Below are 13810 nucleotides of genomic sequence, written 5' to 3'. Positions count from 1 at the left end.
AATGACACCCCAAAATAAATTCTGCTGCTTCTCCTGAGTACGGGGATACCACATATGTGGGACTTTTTGGGAGCCTAGCCGCGTACGGGGCCCCAAAAACCAAGCACCGCCTTCAGGCTTTCTAAGGGCGTTACAGTTTTGAAGGCCATAAAATGCCAAGATGGCACAAACCCCCCCCCCAAATGACCCCATTTTAGAAAGTAGACACCCCTAAATTTAGGGGTACACTAGTGAGACTAGGTAATAAATGGCGGGTGCCCTGAAACTATAAAAAAATAACTAACCAACCAGCGTCACCTGTAACAGTTATATGGTGATCACTGGTGAAAGGGTTAACTAGGGGGCAATCAGGGGGCTTTATGCGGTAGTATATGGGGGTCCCTGGCGCTATAAAAAGCTGCGGCGAACCTAAATACCTACCTGCCTAACTAGCGTCACCTGTGACACTAATACAGCGATCAGAAAAACGATCGCTTATTAGGCTGGGTTCACACTGGAGCGATGCGGGAACGCCACGAATGCGCGGCGGGTTCCCGCATCGCATGCCTCCCGGCGGCAGTTCACACTGCCCTATGCGAACTGCTGGGAGTGTCAGTGAAATGTTAATGACACCCCCAGATCAGTTCGCATATCGCAGTGCGATCTGCAAACTTGGATCGCATGGTGTGAACACCCATGCGATCCGATTCTGCTGCGGACCAAAAAAAGGGTCCCGTGCGAGTTTGCGGCGGGTGCGGCGGGTGCGACACGAATTCAGCCATACTATCTGTATAGCTGAACTCGAATCGCACAGAGATCGGATGTGATTTGCACTGCAGTGCGGTGCGAATCACATCCGTTCTCATAAACCGCTGCAATGTGAACCCAGCCTTAGTGACACTGGCGACGGGGGGTGATCACGGGGTTAAACCTTTATTGGGGGGGTTAGGGGGGTACCTTAGAACTAAAGGGGGCTAACCCTAACTGCCCTAACAGTTATTAGTCACAAATGACACCTGCCGGGTGATCAGGGGGTTAAACCTTTATTAGGTAATAAATGGCGGGTGCCCTGAAACTATAAAAAAATAACTAACCAACCAGCGTCACCTGTAACAGTTATATGGTGATCACTGGTGAAAGGGTTAACTAGGGGGCAATCAGGGGGCTTTATGCGGTAGTATATGGGGGTCCCTAGCGCTATAAAAAGCTGCGGCGAACCTAAATACCTACCTGCCTAACTAGCGTCACCTGTGACACTAATACGGCGATCAGAAAAATGATCGCTTATTAGGCTGGGTTCACACTGGAGCGATGCGGAAACGCCGCGAATCCGCGGCGGGTTCCCGCATCGCATGCCTCCCGGCGGCAGTTCACACTGCCCTATGCGAACTGCTGGGAGTGTCAGTGAAATGTTACTGACACCCCCAGATCAGTTCGCATATCGCAGTGCGATCTGCAAACTCGGATCGCATGGTGTGAACACCCATGCGATCCGATTCTGCTGCGGGCCAAAAAAAGGGTCCCGTGCGAATTTGCGGCGGGTGCGGCGGGTGTGGCGGGTGCGGCGGGTGCGGCGAATGGCTGAACTCGAATCGCACAGAGATCGGATGTGATTTGCACTGCAGTGCGGTGCGAATCACATTCGTTCTCATAAACCGCTGCAATGTGAACCCAGCCTTAGTGACACTGGCGACGGGGGGTGATCACGGGGTTAAACCTTTATTGGGGGGGTTAGGGGGGTACATTAGAACTAAAGGGGGCTAACCCTAACTGCCCTAACAGTTATTACAGTCACAAATGACACCAATGCAAAAAAAAAAAAAAAAAAAAAAAAATGACATTGGTGTCACTGTGACTGGGGGGCAGGGGTAATTGGGGGGGTGATCGGGGGGTAAAGGGGGGGTGTGAGTGTGCCTGGCATGTTCTACTGTGTGTGGGATGTGTTGGTGCAACTCACTGATCCGCTCTCCTCCGTGTCGGAACGAAAAATACCGACACGGAGGAGAGAATACATCACTTCCTCTCCTGTGTTTACATTACAGGAGAGGAAGTGATGTCACCGGGGATTTCCATTCGTCGGGAGCGATCGCGAGGGGGTGGCCATGAATGAATGGCCGTCCCCTCGTCCGGGATCGCTCCCGAACGAAAACCGACCGCCGCAGGCACCGGGCGGGGGCCCGATCGGGCCCCCGACCCGCGGGAGGCTAATCACGTACATGTACGTGCTTATGCCTGCCCGTGCCATTCTGCCGACGTACATCGGCGTGAGGCGGTCGGCAAGTGGTTAATTGGCTTCTGTCCGAAAAACAAACAAACATTGGCCCTAGTATATGAATGGGGACCTTGGATTGTGGGATCCTTGAGGGTAGGGACTGATGTGAGTGTGCAATTTACATGGATAGGGACAGTTGTAGACACTCACTCAGATTGAACTGGATGGACCAGTGTCTTTCTTCAACCTTACTAACTATGTAACTATATAACTATGTACTACCCTTTCAGTAAAATAATACTTTCTAAGATTCATTCTGAGTTTTCCTCCAGTTAGTTTGAGGTCATCATGTCTTGATTTTGGATTCATATTGAAAAAACTGCCTTCCTGAACCTTATTCATCCCCTTGATGTATTTAAAGGTTTCAATCATGTCTCCCCTTTCCCTTCTCCCTAAGTTCCTGAAGTCTCTCTCATTATGTTTTATCCCCCAAACTTTTCACCATTTTTGTTACCCGTCTCTGAACTCGTTCTATCTTATCGATATCTTTCTCTAAGTGAGGTCTCCAGAACTGGACACAGTATTCTAAATGAGGTCTCATTAAAGATCTATATAGGGGAATCAGAACCTCCCTCCTCCCGCTGATGATCCCTCTAGTGATGCATCCTAGAATTCTATTTGCTTTCCCTGCTGTCTGGTCACACTATTTGCTAATTTTACAATTATCATCTGAAATAAGTACCCCCAAATCTTTTTCTTCTCTAGTGCTGGCCAAAACTTACCCCCAATGTTGTACTCTCTCAGGGGATTCCTTTGCCCTAGGTGCATTATTTTACACTTAGAAATATTGAACTGCAGTTTCCACTGCTTTGATTTATCTTCCAGCAATGCCAAATCATGTTCCATGTTACAGGTACCTCCAGGGATATCAACCCCATTCTACACCTTTGTGTCATCAGCAAAAAGACATACCTTATCCAACAACCCTTTAGTTATATCACTTACATATAGATTAAATAGAACAGGACCTAGTACAGGGCCTTGTGGTGCACCACTAGTGACTGGTCTCTGTTCTGAGTGAATCCCAGTTACAACCTTACTCTGGGATCGATCCTTTAGCCAACTGCATATCCACTGAGCCACCCAAGGGTTAAGTCCTAGCTTGTACAACTTTTGTATTCGATCATTATGTGGACCTGTATTAAATACCTTGCTGAAATCAAGCTATGCTAGGTCCACAGCACCACCCTGGTCTAAAACACTGGTAATATAATCCAAAAATTCAATCAGATTAGTCTGACATGATCTGCCCTCAGTAAAGCCCAGCTGCTTTGGGTCTAGCAAGCTATGTATTTTTAGGTGATCAATGGTCTTTCTTTTCAGGAGTAATACCATTAACTTGACTACAATTGATGTTAAAGAGGAAGTAAAGCCTGATAGGCTTTACTTCCTCTTTTTTTCCCCTGCAAAGTAAAAGCATAATGGGCTAGTATGCATCGCATACTAGCCCATTATGTGGCACTTACCTGCCATCGAAGCCTGCATTGTCCCCGCTGGTGGCCACTTCCATCTTCACCCCTCTTCCTTACGGGGCCGCGGACTCCGGCTCTGTGACTGGCCGGAGTCGCGTAACGTCACCCCCATGCATGCATGCGGGAGCCATTAGTCACAGCACTTGCTAGTGAAGAAATGGCACGGAGGGCCGTTTCTTTACAGCGCATGCGCCGACATTGGCGCAAGCATATGTGGTAAATATGTGGTAAATATCTCCTAAACTGTGCAGGTTTGGGAGATATTTACAGTAACTACAGGTCAGGTAAGCCTTATTATAGGCCTACCTGTAGGTACAAGTGATGTGACTAGGTTTACAACCACTTTAAACTCACTGGTCTGTAATTGCCAGTTTCTACCTTGCTACCCTTCTTGTGGATGGGTACAATATTAGCTGCCCGCCAATCATGGGGAACTTATAATTTTAGAACAGATTGATTAAGAAGATCTGTTAATGGTCCAACAAGTATATCTTGAAGGTCGCTTAGAACTCCGGAAAATACCATAAGGGCCCATTGCTTTATTAAGCTTTAACCGAGCCAGATCTTCTGCTACCTCTGTCTCCAGAAATCCTAGAAATGAACCGTAATTACTAGACCCTATATGATTCCCCAACTTGTTATCATCAGTGCAATTTATTTCTGAGAAGACTGAACAGAAGTAATGGTTTAAATGTTTTTCTACATCCAGGTCTCAATCAACATATGTATTGTGCCCAGTTTACATTTTAGTGATCCCATTGTATTTTCCCCTTCAGCACTAATGTACCTAAAAAAAAATGTTTTATCTCCTTTCTTAATAAACTTAGTGATTTCCTCCTCTTTCTGTGCTTTGGCAGTACTGATAACGTGTTTGGCCTCCCTTTGTCTATTTATATACTCCTCTCTGTCAGCTACAACTCCTATCTCCTTGAATCTTCTATATTGTTGTAAAGCGCTGCATAAACTGTTGGCGCTATATAAATCCTATATAATAATAATAATATTCTATTTTTTTCCCTTACTATCCTACTTACCTCTTTAGTAAACCATATTGTTTTTTTCTTCCGTTTTATTCTTACTAACTTGCCTGACATATAATCTAGTTGCCTCCAGGGTGGTAGACTTTTATAGTGCCCACTGATTACTTCCTCCTGTCATTTTACCCCGACCTTTCAGTTCATTTTTTAGAGATTTCTCCATTTCAGCAAAATGTTGTCCTTTTTAAAATCTAAAACTTTTGTTTTTGTATATTATTTTTCAGTTCTTTTTTTTAATATTAAACCAAAGACATTGGTGACCACTAGAACCCAAATTCTCTCCCACCTCAACATCAGACGGTCGATCCCCAATTGTCAGTACTGGGTCTAGAATCTTGTCCCTGACAGCTCTTTGGTCTTGCCCATAATGGTGGGTTTGAATGGAAGAAAGAGATTCTGTTGAGGTGTCTTTTATACACATAACGAGTTGTCGTTTGGGGCACCTTCTTAAATTGGCAGGACTTATCTGTGTACCATGTGAGCAAATACTATAGCCAGTCTGTGGGAGCCAGAATTATTGTTAGTTGGTAGTAAATCAAATACTTATTTTACTCACTGAACTCCAACCCAATTTATAACATTTGTATCTTTTTTTTTTTGGTCGATATACTATTTCTATCATTTGAAATACACCTATGATAAAAAATTATAGATCCTTAATTTCTTTGTAAGTGGGCAAACTTAAAAAATATGCAGGAGATCTAATAATTACTTTCCCCAATTTATTTCTGTAAACCGTTTTTGGTTAGGACTCTCACTTAAATGGGGTTGTAAAGGTTCATGTTTTTTCACCTTAATGTATCCTATGCATTAAGGTGAAAAAACATCTTATGATCACTAGCCCCCCAGCCCCCAGCCCCCCCCCCCCCCCCCCCCAGTTTTACTTACCTGAGCCCTGGAAAGTCCTGCGTCGCGAACACGCTCTTCCTTTGCTCGGTCTTCATTGGATAGATTGATAGCAGCACAGCCATTGGCTCGCGCTGCTGTCAATCAACTCCAGTGACGCAAGCGATGGGGGCGGGGCCAAGTCCCGTAGTCGGCGTCTATGGACGCCGACTACGGGACTCGGGAGCACACCCGCAAGGTAACCCCCTTGGAAGAGCGCTTCCCAGAGGGGGTTTTCACAAGTGGGGAGGAGCCGAGATAGCCACCGAGGGACCCCAAAAGAGGAGGATCTGTGCAAAACGAGCTGCACAGTGGAGATAAGTATGACATGTTTGTTATTTTAGAAAAAAAAATATTCAAACCTTTAGTGTCACTTTAATTTCTCTTAGCAATGTGATGAGTTGCAAATGGTCTGTATGATACATTTCTTCTAAGCATTACAAAGACCTTGTCTTATCTATCCCTTGAATATATACAATATACAACACAGATGCATGTCTTTGTTACTATTTCATTACTAATACAAACTTTTATGGATTAAATAAAATGTTCCTGTACATTTGAACATCCCACTGTTAGGCCTCTTTCACACGGGGCGGATCAGTAATGATCCGCCCCGTGATGATCCGCTCGCTCAGCGGGGATCGCTCCATTGTCCCCGCTGAGCCGGCGGTCGGACAGGGCGGTCTCCGCACACTGTGCAGGGACCGCCCTGTCAGCTCTCCGCTCTCCTCTATGGGGATCGGACGAGCACGGACCGTCTGTCCGTGTTCATCCGATCCGCTCTGCAGACGGATAGAAAAATAGGATTTTCCTCCGTCTGCAGAATCGGACAGTAGCGGAGGCGGACGATATCGGGTGTCTGCGGATGCTCATCCGCAGACACCCGCTATCCCATAGGGATGAATGTATGCCCGTATTTCATCCGCAAATGGATGGATGAAATACGGACATACCATCCGCATGTGTGAAAGGGGCCTAAAACAAGTAGATACGGTACATAGATCATGTTTTTGTAAATGGAAGATACAGTAGGATTGTTGAAATTAGACACATGTTGGTAAATATCTGATCCTTATAACCTGGCTGAGTACATACGTTATCTTTTACAGATTCTTGCTGGCCATTGATAGAAGAGGGGGTCCAACCGTTGCGAAAGAAACTGTCAAGCTTGCAGAAGAATATTTTAATGCCACCGATAATCTGGTTCTAGGTTTGGACCTCAGTGGGGACCCAACAGTAAGTTCAGCAAACAAATCTTTATTCAGTAATGGTTCATCTATGTGACATTTTGGATACTGTATGGCATCAGTAAATTATATATTTTAAAATTTTTACTGTGAGGCATCTTGTATGTAAGTGAAAAACCTTTACATGAAATCTGTCTACACTTGTCTACCTATGTCTATAGTAGTTTACAGGGCTTGACAAATTTGCTTAGAATCTAGGAGCCAGCTGAAAAAGTTTGGAGCCAGTTTTTTAAATCATGTGCTCAGTGCCCAGAACTGCATGGCTAGGATGCCAGGCAATAATAATTGCTCAAGCCTGATCCTATGGGAAAAAAAAAAAAATAAAAAAAAAATAAAAAAAATTTTGTTATAAGATTTTGCAAATAAATTTTTTCTCCTTCATTAATGGACACTGATAGGTGACACTGACAGGCAGCACTGAGATGGCATTGACAAGCAGCACTCCCTGTCCACAGCGGCGGTAAGGAACGGCGACCGATCAACCCCGCAACCTCAACCCCAGCTGTCAAACTGGAAAGATGATGTCGGAGATAGGCGGGCAGTGAGAGCGAGCTGTGCACCTCACAGCACTGTCCACCAGGGGGCAGTGGTTCACAGAAAGCATCTATCGCGCTCCAGCAGGCCGCAAAGCCACGGTCTCAATTTTGGCTATTGTGACCTGGCGCCTGGGTTTTGTAGATCCCTGGTAGTTTATGGATGGCTGGCATAAGACACATAATTCTATGTCCCTTTATAGAAGCAGGAACATTTAAGTTATCAGAGCTGTGACAGGTGGATGGCATCATGGGCAGTTGTCTGGCTTATATAGGAGACAAAGGGGTTGATTTACTAAAGGCAAATAGACTGTGCAGTTGCTCCAGAGCTTAGTAAATATGGTGAAGCTTCACTTTGAAAAGCGTACCCAATAACGTGCAAGGAAAATAAATAAAAAAACAGCATTTTTGCTTGCACGTGTTTGGACGATGAAAGTCAGCAGTGGTTCTGCTCATTTGCTGAGATCTGGAGAATTTGCACTTGCAAAGTGCACACTCAATTTGCATTTAGTAAATCAACCCCAAAGGGTGCAATAGTATGTTGGGGGCAAAGAAAGGCCATCTTTTTTTTATCAGAATTGTCTTTGTTGTAAATAAAACCCTATGCAAAAAGGACATTGCATGAAGAAAGCCACTTTGACTTTGAAAAAGCATAGTTAGGCATGATATTTTTTTGAGGGGGCAATTTTTTAATGGGATTCCGTTGCCCCCTTAGATTTCAATGTGGAAAACAAACATCTCTCTCCCAGAGCTAGGTGAGAGATTTGTATGCTAAATGAAACCAAATCAAACAATTTCAAACAATCACAAATTAACTTTTACCTCTTGATTACTATTCTGTATACACTTTTTCATTACCAGGTCATTTTTCAATGCTATGATAGTTTGACTAACAATTACTCCGTCATGCAACAGTTTATCCAAATTAATTCTATATCATTTTTGAGACCAATAGAGCTTTCTTTTGGTGGAATTTAATACCCACAGGGATAAGTATTATTTACCATAAAAAGAACCCCACACCCCCCAAATTGCTTTTATTTATAACAATCAAATAAAAAATGTCCTTTTTGGAAAATAGACACCCCAACTGTGATCTATGTTTTGCTAAATTTTTTGACAATTGAAAAATATGCTGATATTGAGGGGTTAAAACGTGGTGCACTAGGTAAAACACATACTGATCATACACAGAGGGAGGGGAGGTAAAGGGGACACTAAGGCCCCTTTCAGATGGGCGTTCTGAGCAGTCCCTGTCAGTTTTTCAGACAAAGACTTGGGGGGTCACACCCTAACTATGCATCACATTAACCACTTCAGCCCCAGACCATTTTGCTGGCCAAAGACCAGACCACTTTTTGCGATTCGGCACTGCGTTGCTTTAACTGACAATTGCGCGGTCATGCGACGTGGCTCCCAAACAAAATTGACGCCTTTTTTTCCCACAAATAGAGCTTTCTTTTGGTGGTATTTGGTCACCCCTGCGGTTTTTATTTTTTGCACTATAAACAAAAATAGAGCGCCAATTTTGAAAAAAACGCATTATTTTTTACATTTTGTTATAATAAATATCCCCCAAAAATATATAAAACATTTTTTTCGCTCAGTTTAGGCCGATACGTATTTTTCTACATATTTTTTGGTAAAAAAAATCACAATAAGCGATTATTGATTGGTTTGCGCAAAAGTTATAGCGTTTACAAAATAGGGGATAGTTTTATGGCATTTTTTATTAATAATTTTTTTTTAGTAGTAATGGCGTCGATCAGCGATTTCTATTGTGACTGTGACATTATGGCGGACACATCGGACATTTTTGACACATTTTTGGGACCATTGTCATTTATACAGCAATCGCTGCTATATAAATGCACTGATTCCTGTGTAAATGACACTGGCAGTAAAGGGGTTAACCCGTGGGTGGCAGTGTAGGGGTTAAGTGTTCCTAGGGGTATGTTACTAACTGTGGGGGGCTGGGCTTTCATTTAGTGAACACTGATCTCTGCTCCAATCACATGGAGCAGAGATCAGCATCACTTGTTGCTAGGCAGAACGGGGAGATGCTGTTTACAACGGCATCTCTCCGTTCAGCCGCCCTGTGAGACGATCGTGGGTATGCCCGCACCGATCGAGTCCGCGGGACCCGCGACCGGACTCACAGGGGTCCCGACCAGCCCGCGAGCGCGCCGCCGGCGGCGCGCTCACAATGGCAGGGCGGCATTAAAGATTGGACATACCTGTATGCCAATATTCCTGCCCGTGCCATTCTGCCAGCGTACATCGGCGTGCGCTGGTCGGGAACTGGTTAAAGATGGTGCTGCTATAAGACCATACAAACAGAACAAAACATTTTTGTATGTGTGCGCTATAATCTTTTGTTCTGTTTGTATGGTCTTAAGGCAGCACCATCTTTAATGTGATGTATAGTTAGAGTGTGCCCCCCAAGTCTTTGTCTGTTATATGGGTCCTGACCAGACCCCTTGGGATGGAGCACCCCATCATCCCCCACCAGTACTTCTAATCAGTGTCCACCTGAGTTATAGGAGGAGTTTATTTTGTTGTCCCATAAAGAGGAGTTTTTTTTCCCATGGTTGAGACGTGAGATCTTTCATTCTATGAATAGTGTAGGACCCACTGAAAATGGGGTACTTTGATGCTGTAGTGGGCTAAAGCACTGCATGACCATATGGTGTAACCAAATCCCATATTTGCTTATTATGTTCAGGTGCCTTAACCATTTGCCGACCGCTGCACGCCAATATACATTGGCACAATGGCAGCGGTGGGCAAATGGGTGTACGTGTACGTCCCCTTTAATTGGCAGGGTTAACGGACACGCGCGCATACAACGTCACCATGCTTGAGGGATCTGTGGATTCGATGTCCGCCGGTCTCCCACCAATCATGTCACTGAGCCGCAGAACGGGGACGTGCCTATGTAGACAAGGCATTTCCCTGTTCTGCCTTGTGTCATGACAGAGATCACTGCTCCCTTTCATCGGAGTGAGTTATAGCACCCCCCCCCCCCCACAGTTGGAATTACTCCCTAGAACACACTTAACCCTTTGATCGCCCCTTAGGCCGCGTACACACGGGCGGATTGTCTGCCCAACTAAGTTCGTCAGACAATCCGACAGACAGTCCGTTCAAAATTTGCATGAACGGACTTGACCACACACGATGAGCAGACAGTCCGCTGAAAACTTGCGCGATGACGTGTACAGCACGTACGACGGGACTAGAAAAACGACGTCCTATACACTGCAATGCAACCTTCGGCCGTGTAAATCCTTTCTGAGCATGCGCCATACTTAGTTCGTCCAACTTGCCTACACACGAGCGGACTGTCCGCTGAAACCAAGTTTGGACGGACAAAACCAAGTTTGAACGGACAAAATTTCGGAAATTCCGTAAGACTTTGTTCGTCAGACAGTCCGCTGAAAAAGTCCGCTGAAGCCCACACACGAGCCGATTGTCCGCTGAAACACGGTTCAGCGGACTAAGTTGGACAGACAATCCGCCCGTGTGTACGCGGCCTTAGTGTTTAACCCCTTCCCTGCCAGTGTCATTTACACAGTAATCAGTGTATTTTTACAATGGTCCCAAAATAGTGTCAAAAGTGTCCGACATGTTGGCCATAATGTCGCAGTCATGATAAAAATTGCAGATCGCCGCCATTACTAATAAAAATAAAATTAATAATAAAAATCTATCCCCTATTTTGTAGACGCTATAACTTTTGCGCAAACCAATCAGTATACGTTTATTGTGATTTTTTAAAAAAATTTTTACCAAAAATATGTAGATGAATACATATAGGCCTAAACTGAGGAAAAAATGTTTTTTTTTATATATATATTTTTGGGGGATATTTATTATAGCAGAAAGTAAAAAATATTGCTTTTTTTTCAAAGTTGTCGCTCTTTTTTTGTTTATAGTGCAAAAAATAAAAATCGCAGAGGTGATCAAATACCACCAAAAGAAAGCTCTATTTGTGGGAAAAAAGGGACGCCAATTTTGTTTGAGTACAATGTCGCACGACTGCACAATTGTCAGTTAAAGGGACACAGTATCGCAAAAAGTGCTCTGGTCAGAAAGGGGGTAAAATCTTTCAGGGCTGAAGCGGTTAAATAGCCTTGTAGCATTTTAATTCCATTTTTGTATGGGTGCGCTGTAATCTTTTGTCCTGTCAGTTTTGGACCAGATTGGAAGGTCCATTCATCGCTATGGACAGGGTGGTGTAAACTTGTGTCTGTTTACACCGGCCTACCTCTGGGTCTGATCAGGCCTGCTAAAACAAAAACTCCGTCCTTATACGTTTAGGCAAAGCGGATCGGAGATAGCCTGATGTAAACAGACAGCAAAGTCTGTTTACCCCAGCCCACCTATAGAGCAGAGCATGCTCTGCCCGTCTCCGCTCTGCAGATACTGGGTAGACACAGATGTATCATACGCCCGCTCTGCTCCAATCAGCAGGGGATCAGCTCACAGACCCTCTACTGACCGCAACGAAATCCATCCCGTGTGAAAGGGGCCTTATGGTGGAGGATGGTTAAAGTAGTTGTAAACCCTGTGTAACCACTTTTACCTACAGATAAGCGTATAGTATAGTAAGCCTATAGTAAGGTTTACCTGTAGGTAGAGCTGCACAATTAAAGCGGAGGTCCACCCTAAAGTGGACCTTCCGCTCATTGGAATCCTCCCCCCCTCCGGCGCCACAATTGGCACCTTTCAGGGGGGAGGGGGGTGCAGGTACCTGTACAGCACAGGTATCTGCACCCACTTCCGGGATAGCTCTCTGCGGAAAGGGGCGTAGATTTACGCCCCTTTCCGAAAGTCCCCCGCTGCCTGCTGGGAAACACGCAGATCCCAGAGGCAGCGGGTCCATCCTTATTGCGCAGCGCGACTCGCGCATGCGCAGTAGGGAACCGGGAAATGAAGCCGAAAGGCTCCACTTCCTGATTCCCATACCCAAGATGGTGGCGGCAGCACCCGAGAGACGATCGAGAGATCGGCTTCGGGTGCCAACATCGCGGGCGCGCTGGGCGGGTAAGTGTCCTTATTTTAAAAGTCAGCAGCTGCAGTATTTGTAGCTGCTGGCTTTTAAAAAAAAACAAAAACGGCGGAACTCCCGGCGGACTCCCGCTTTAATCGCCAAGAATCGTTATCGCAATCTTGACTAAAGTGTTTCACAATTCTTTCTATGCAAAGAATTCTCTCTGCTCTTCTGAAGCCACAGCCTTCAAAAGAAAGGAAGAGAAAAACTGGGCAATCAAGACATCCAAGAATCAAAACATTCTTTATGAGTTGAACTTAAGTATAAACATTGTAACAATTTGTCAATGGAATAGACTGTGTGTAAGTGAAAAAATTTTAACCACTTAAACACGAAACATTTGTTGGTTTCAAGATAAAATCATTTATTTATTTTTGCTAGAAAATTATTTGGAACCCCCAAACATTATATATATATATATATTTAGTAGACACCCTAGAGAATAAAATGGTGGATGTTGTCACGAGAATCGTGATCTTCATTCTAAGCAAAAAAAAAATCGTGATTCTCATTTTGGCCGGAATCGTGCAGCTCTACCTGTAGGTACTGTGAATTTCTCTTAAACTTGCACAGTTTAGGAGATATTCACTGTAGTCGCATGTGCCCCATTCATGTTTTTATTTCTGCTTGGGTCCCTGTTGCAGATTTTCCTTCACTTCTTGTCTGGTGATTTGTTGTCAGCAGGACAGGAAATGAAGGGAAATCTATCAAACCAAGACCTAGATAGCTGTAAAAAATGAACAGGAGTTCTAATCCTTACCCACACTATCCAAAAGTTGAAAAAATAATTGGCTGACATACACTTTACCTCATAACAAATACAGAATGATTAACTTGCTGCAGTGAATTTTTCATGTGAAAGAGACGCGATCCCTCTATTTTCCTCTAAATTAGACAATGTGCTATTTGGATGAGGCAATAACCTTGAGGGGGCCTCTGTTATGTGGCCTGGTGACGTCGGGAGCCTTCTTGACAAAAAAGGGCCTTATCTCCTATGTACCATCTGTTCTGGGAATATAGGCTTAGTGAGATAATATGGAGGAACAAACACTGTTTCTGGGCTGACGTAATCTATGTGCTGTAGTTGTTATGAATACATGTGAGCCGTGTCTGGTCCCCTGAGTGTGGGATACACGGCACTCACATCGATTTCTCAGAAAATCCTCACCTGAAGTAATATGGATATGAAAGAGTGTTTTTCAGATGTTAGAGCATACATAAACATAAACCCAGTCACCAAAATCTTTTATATTTATGGCATATCACAAGTCACTTTAACATTTTAAGGTCTGCTGCTTTCATTAAAATCCTGCCATGAAGGTCCAG

The 13810-nt window shown here is 44.4% G+C and overlaps 1 protein-coding gene across 1 annotated transcript in view; it reads left to right on the top strand.

Moving 5' to 3' along the window:
* The window catches only part of MAPDA (N6-Methyl-AMP deaminase), a 64934-nt gene that overhangs the window by 15115 nt on the left and 36009 nt on the right, over positions 1 to 13810 (top strand). The window contains exon 6 of the mRNA XM_077474279.1: positions 6758 to 6884. Within this exon, the coding sequence (XP_077330405.1) occupies positions 6758 to 6884 (127 nt within the window). The remainder of the gene's footprint in view (positions 1 to 6757; positions 6885 to 13810) is intronic.

Source organism: Lithobates pipiens, unplaced genomic scaffold (genome assembly GCF_037356315.1).
Source record: "Lithobates pipiens isolate NorthernLeopardFrog02 unplaced genomic scaffold, aLitPip1_a1.2 Scaffold_8, whole genome shotgun sequence".
NCBI lineage: Eukaryota > Metazoa > Chordata > Amphibia > Anura > Ranidae > Lithobates > Lithobates pipiens.
Note: the sequence above shows the minus strand (reverse complement) of the source record. Positions and strands in the feature narration are given on the sequence as shown.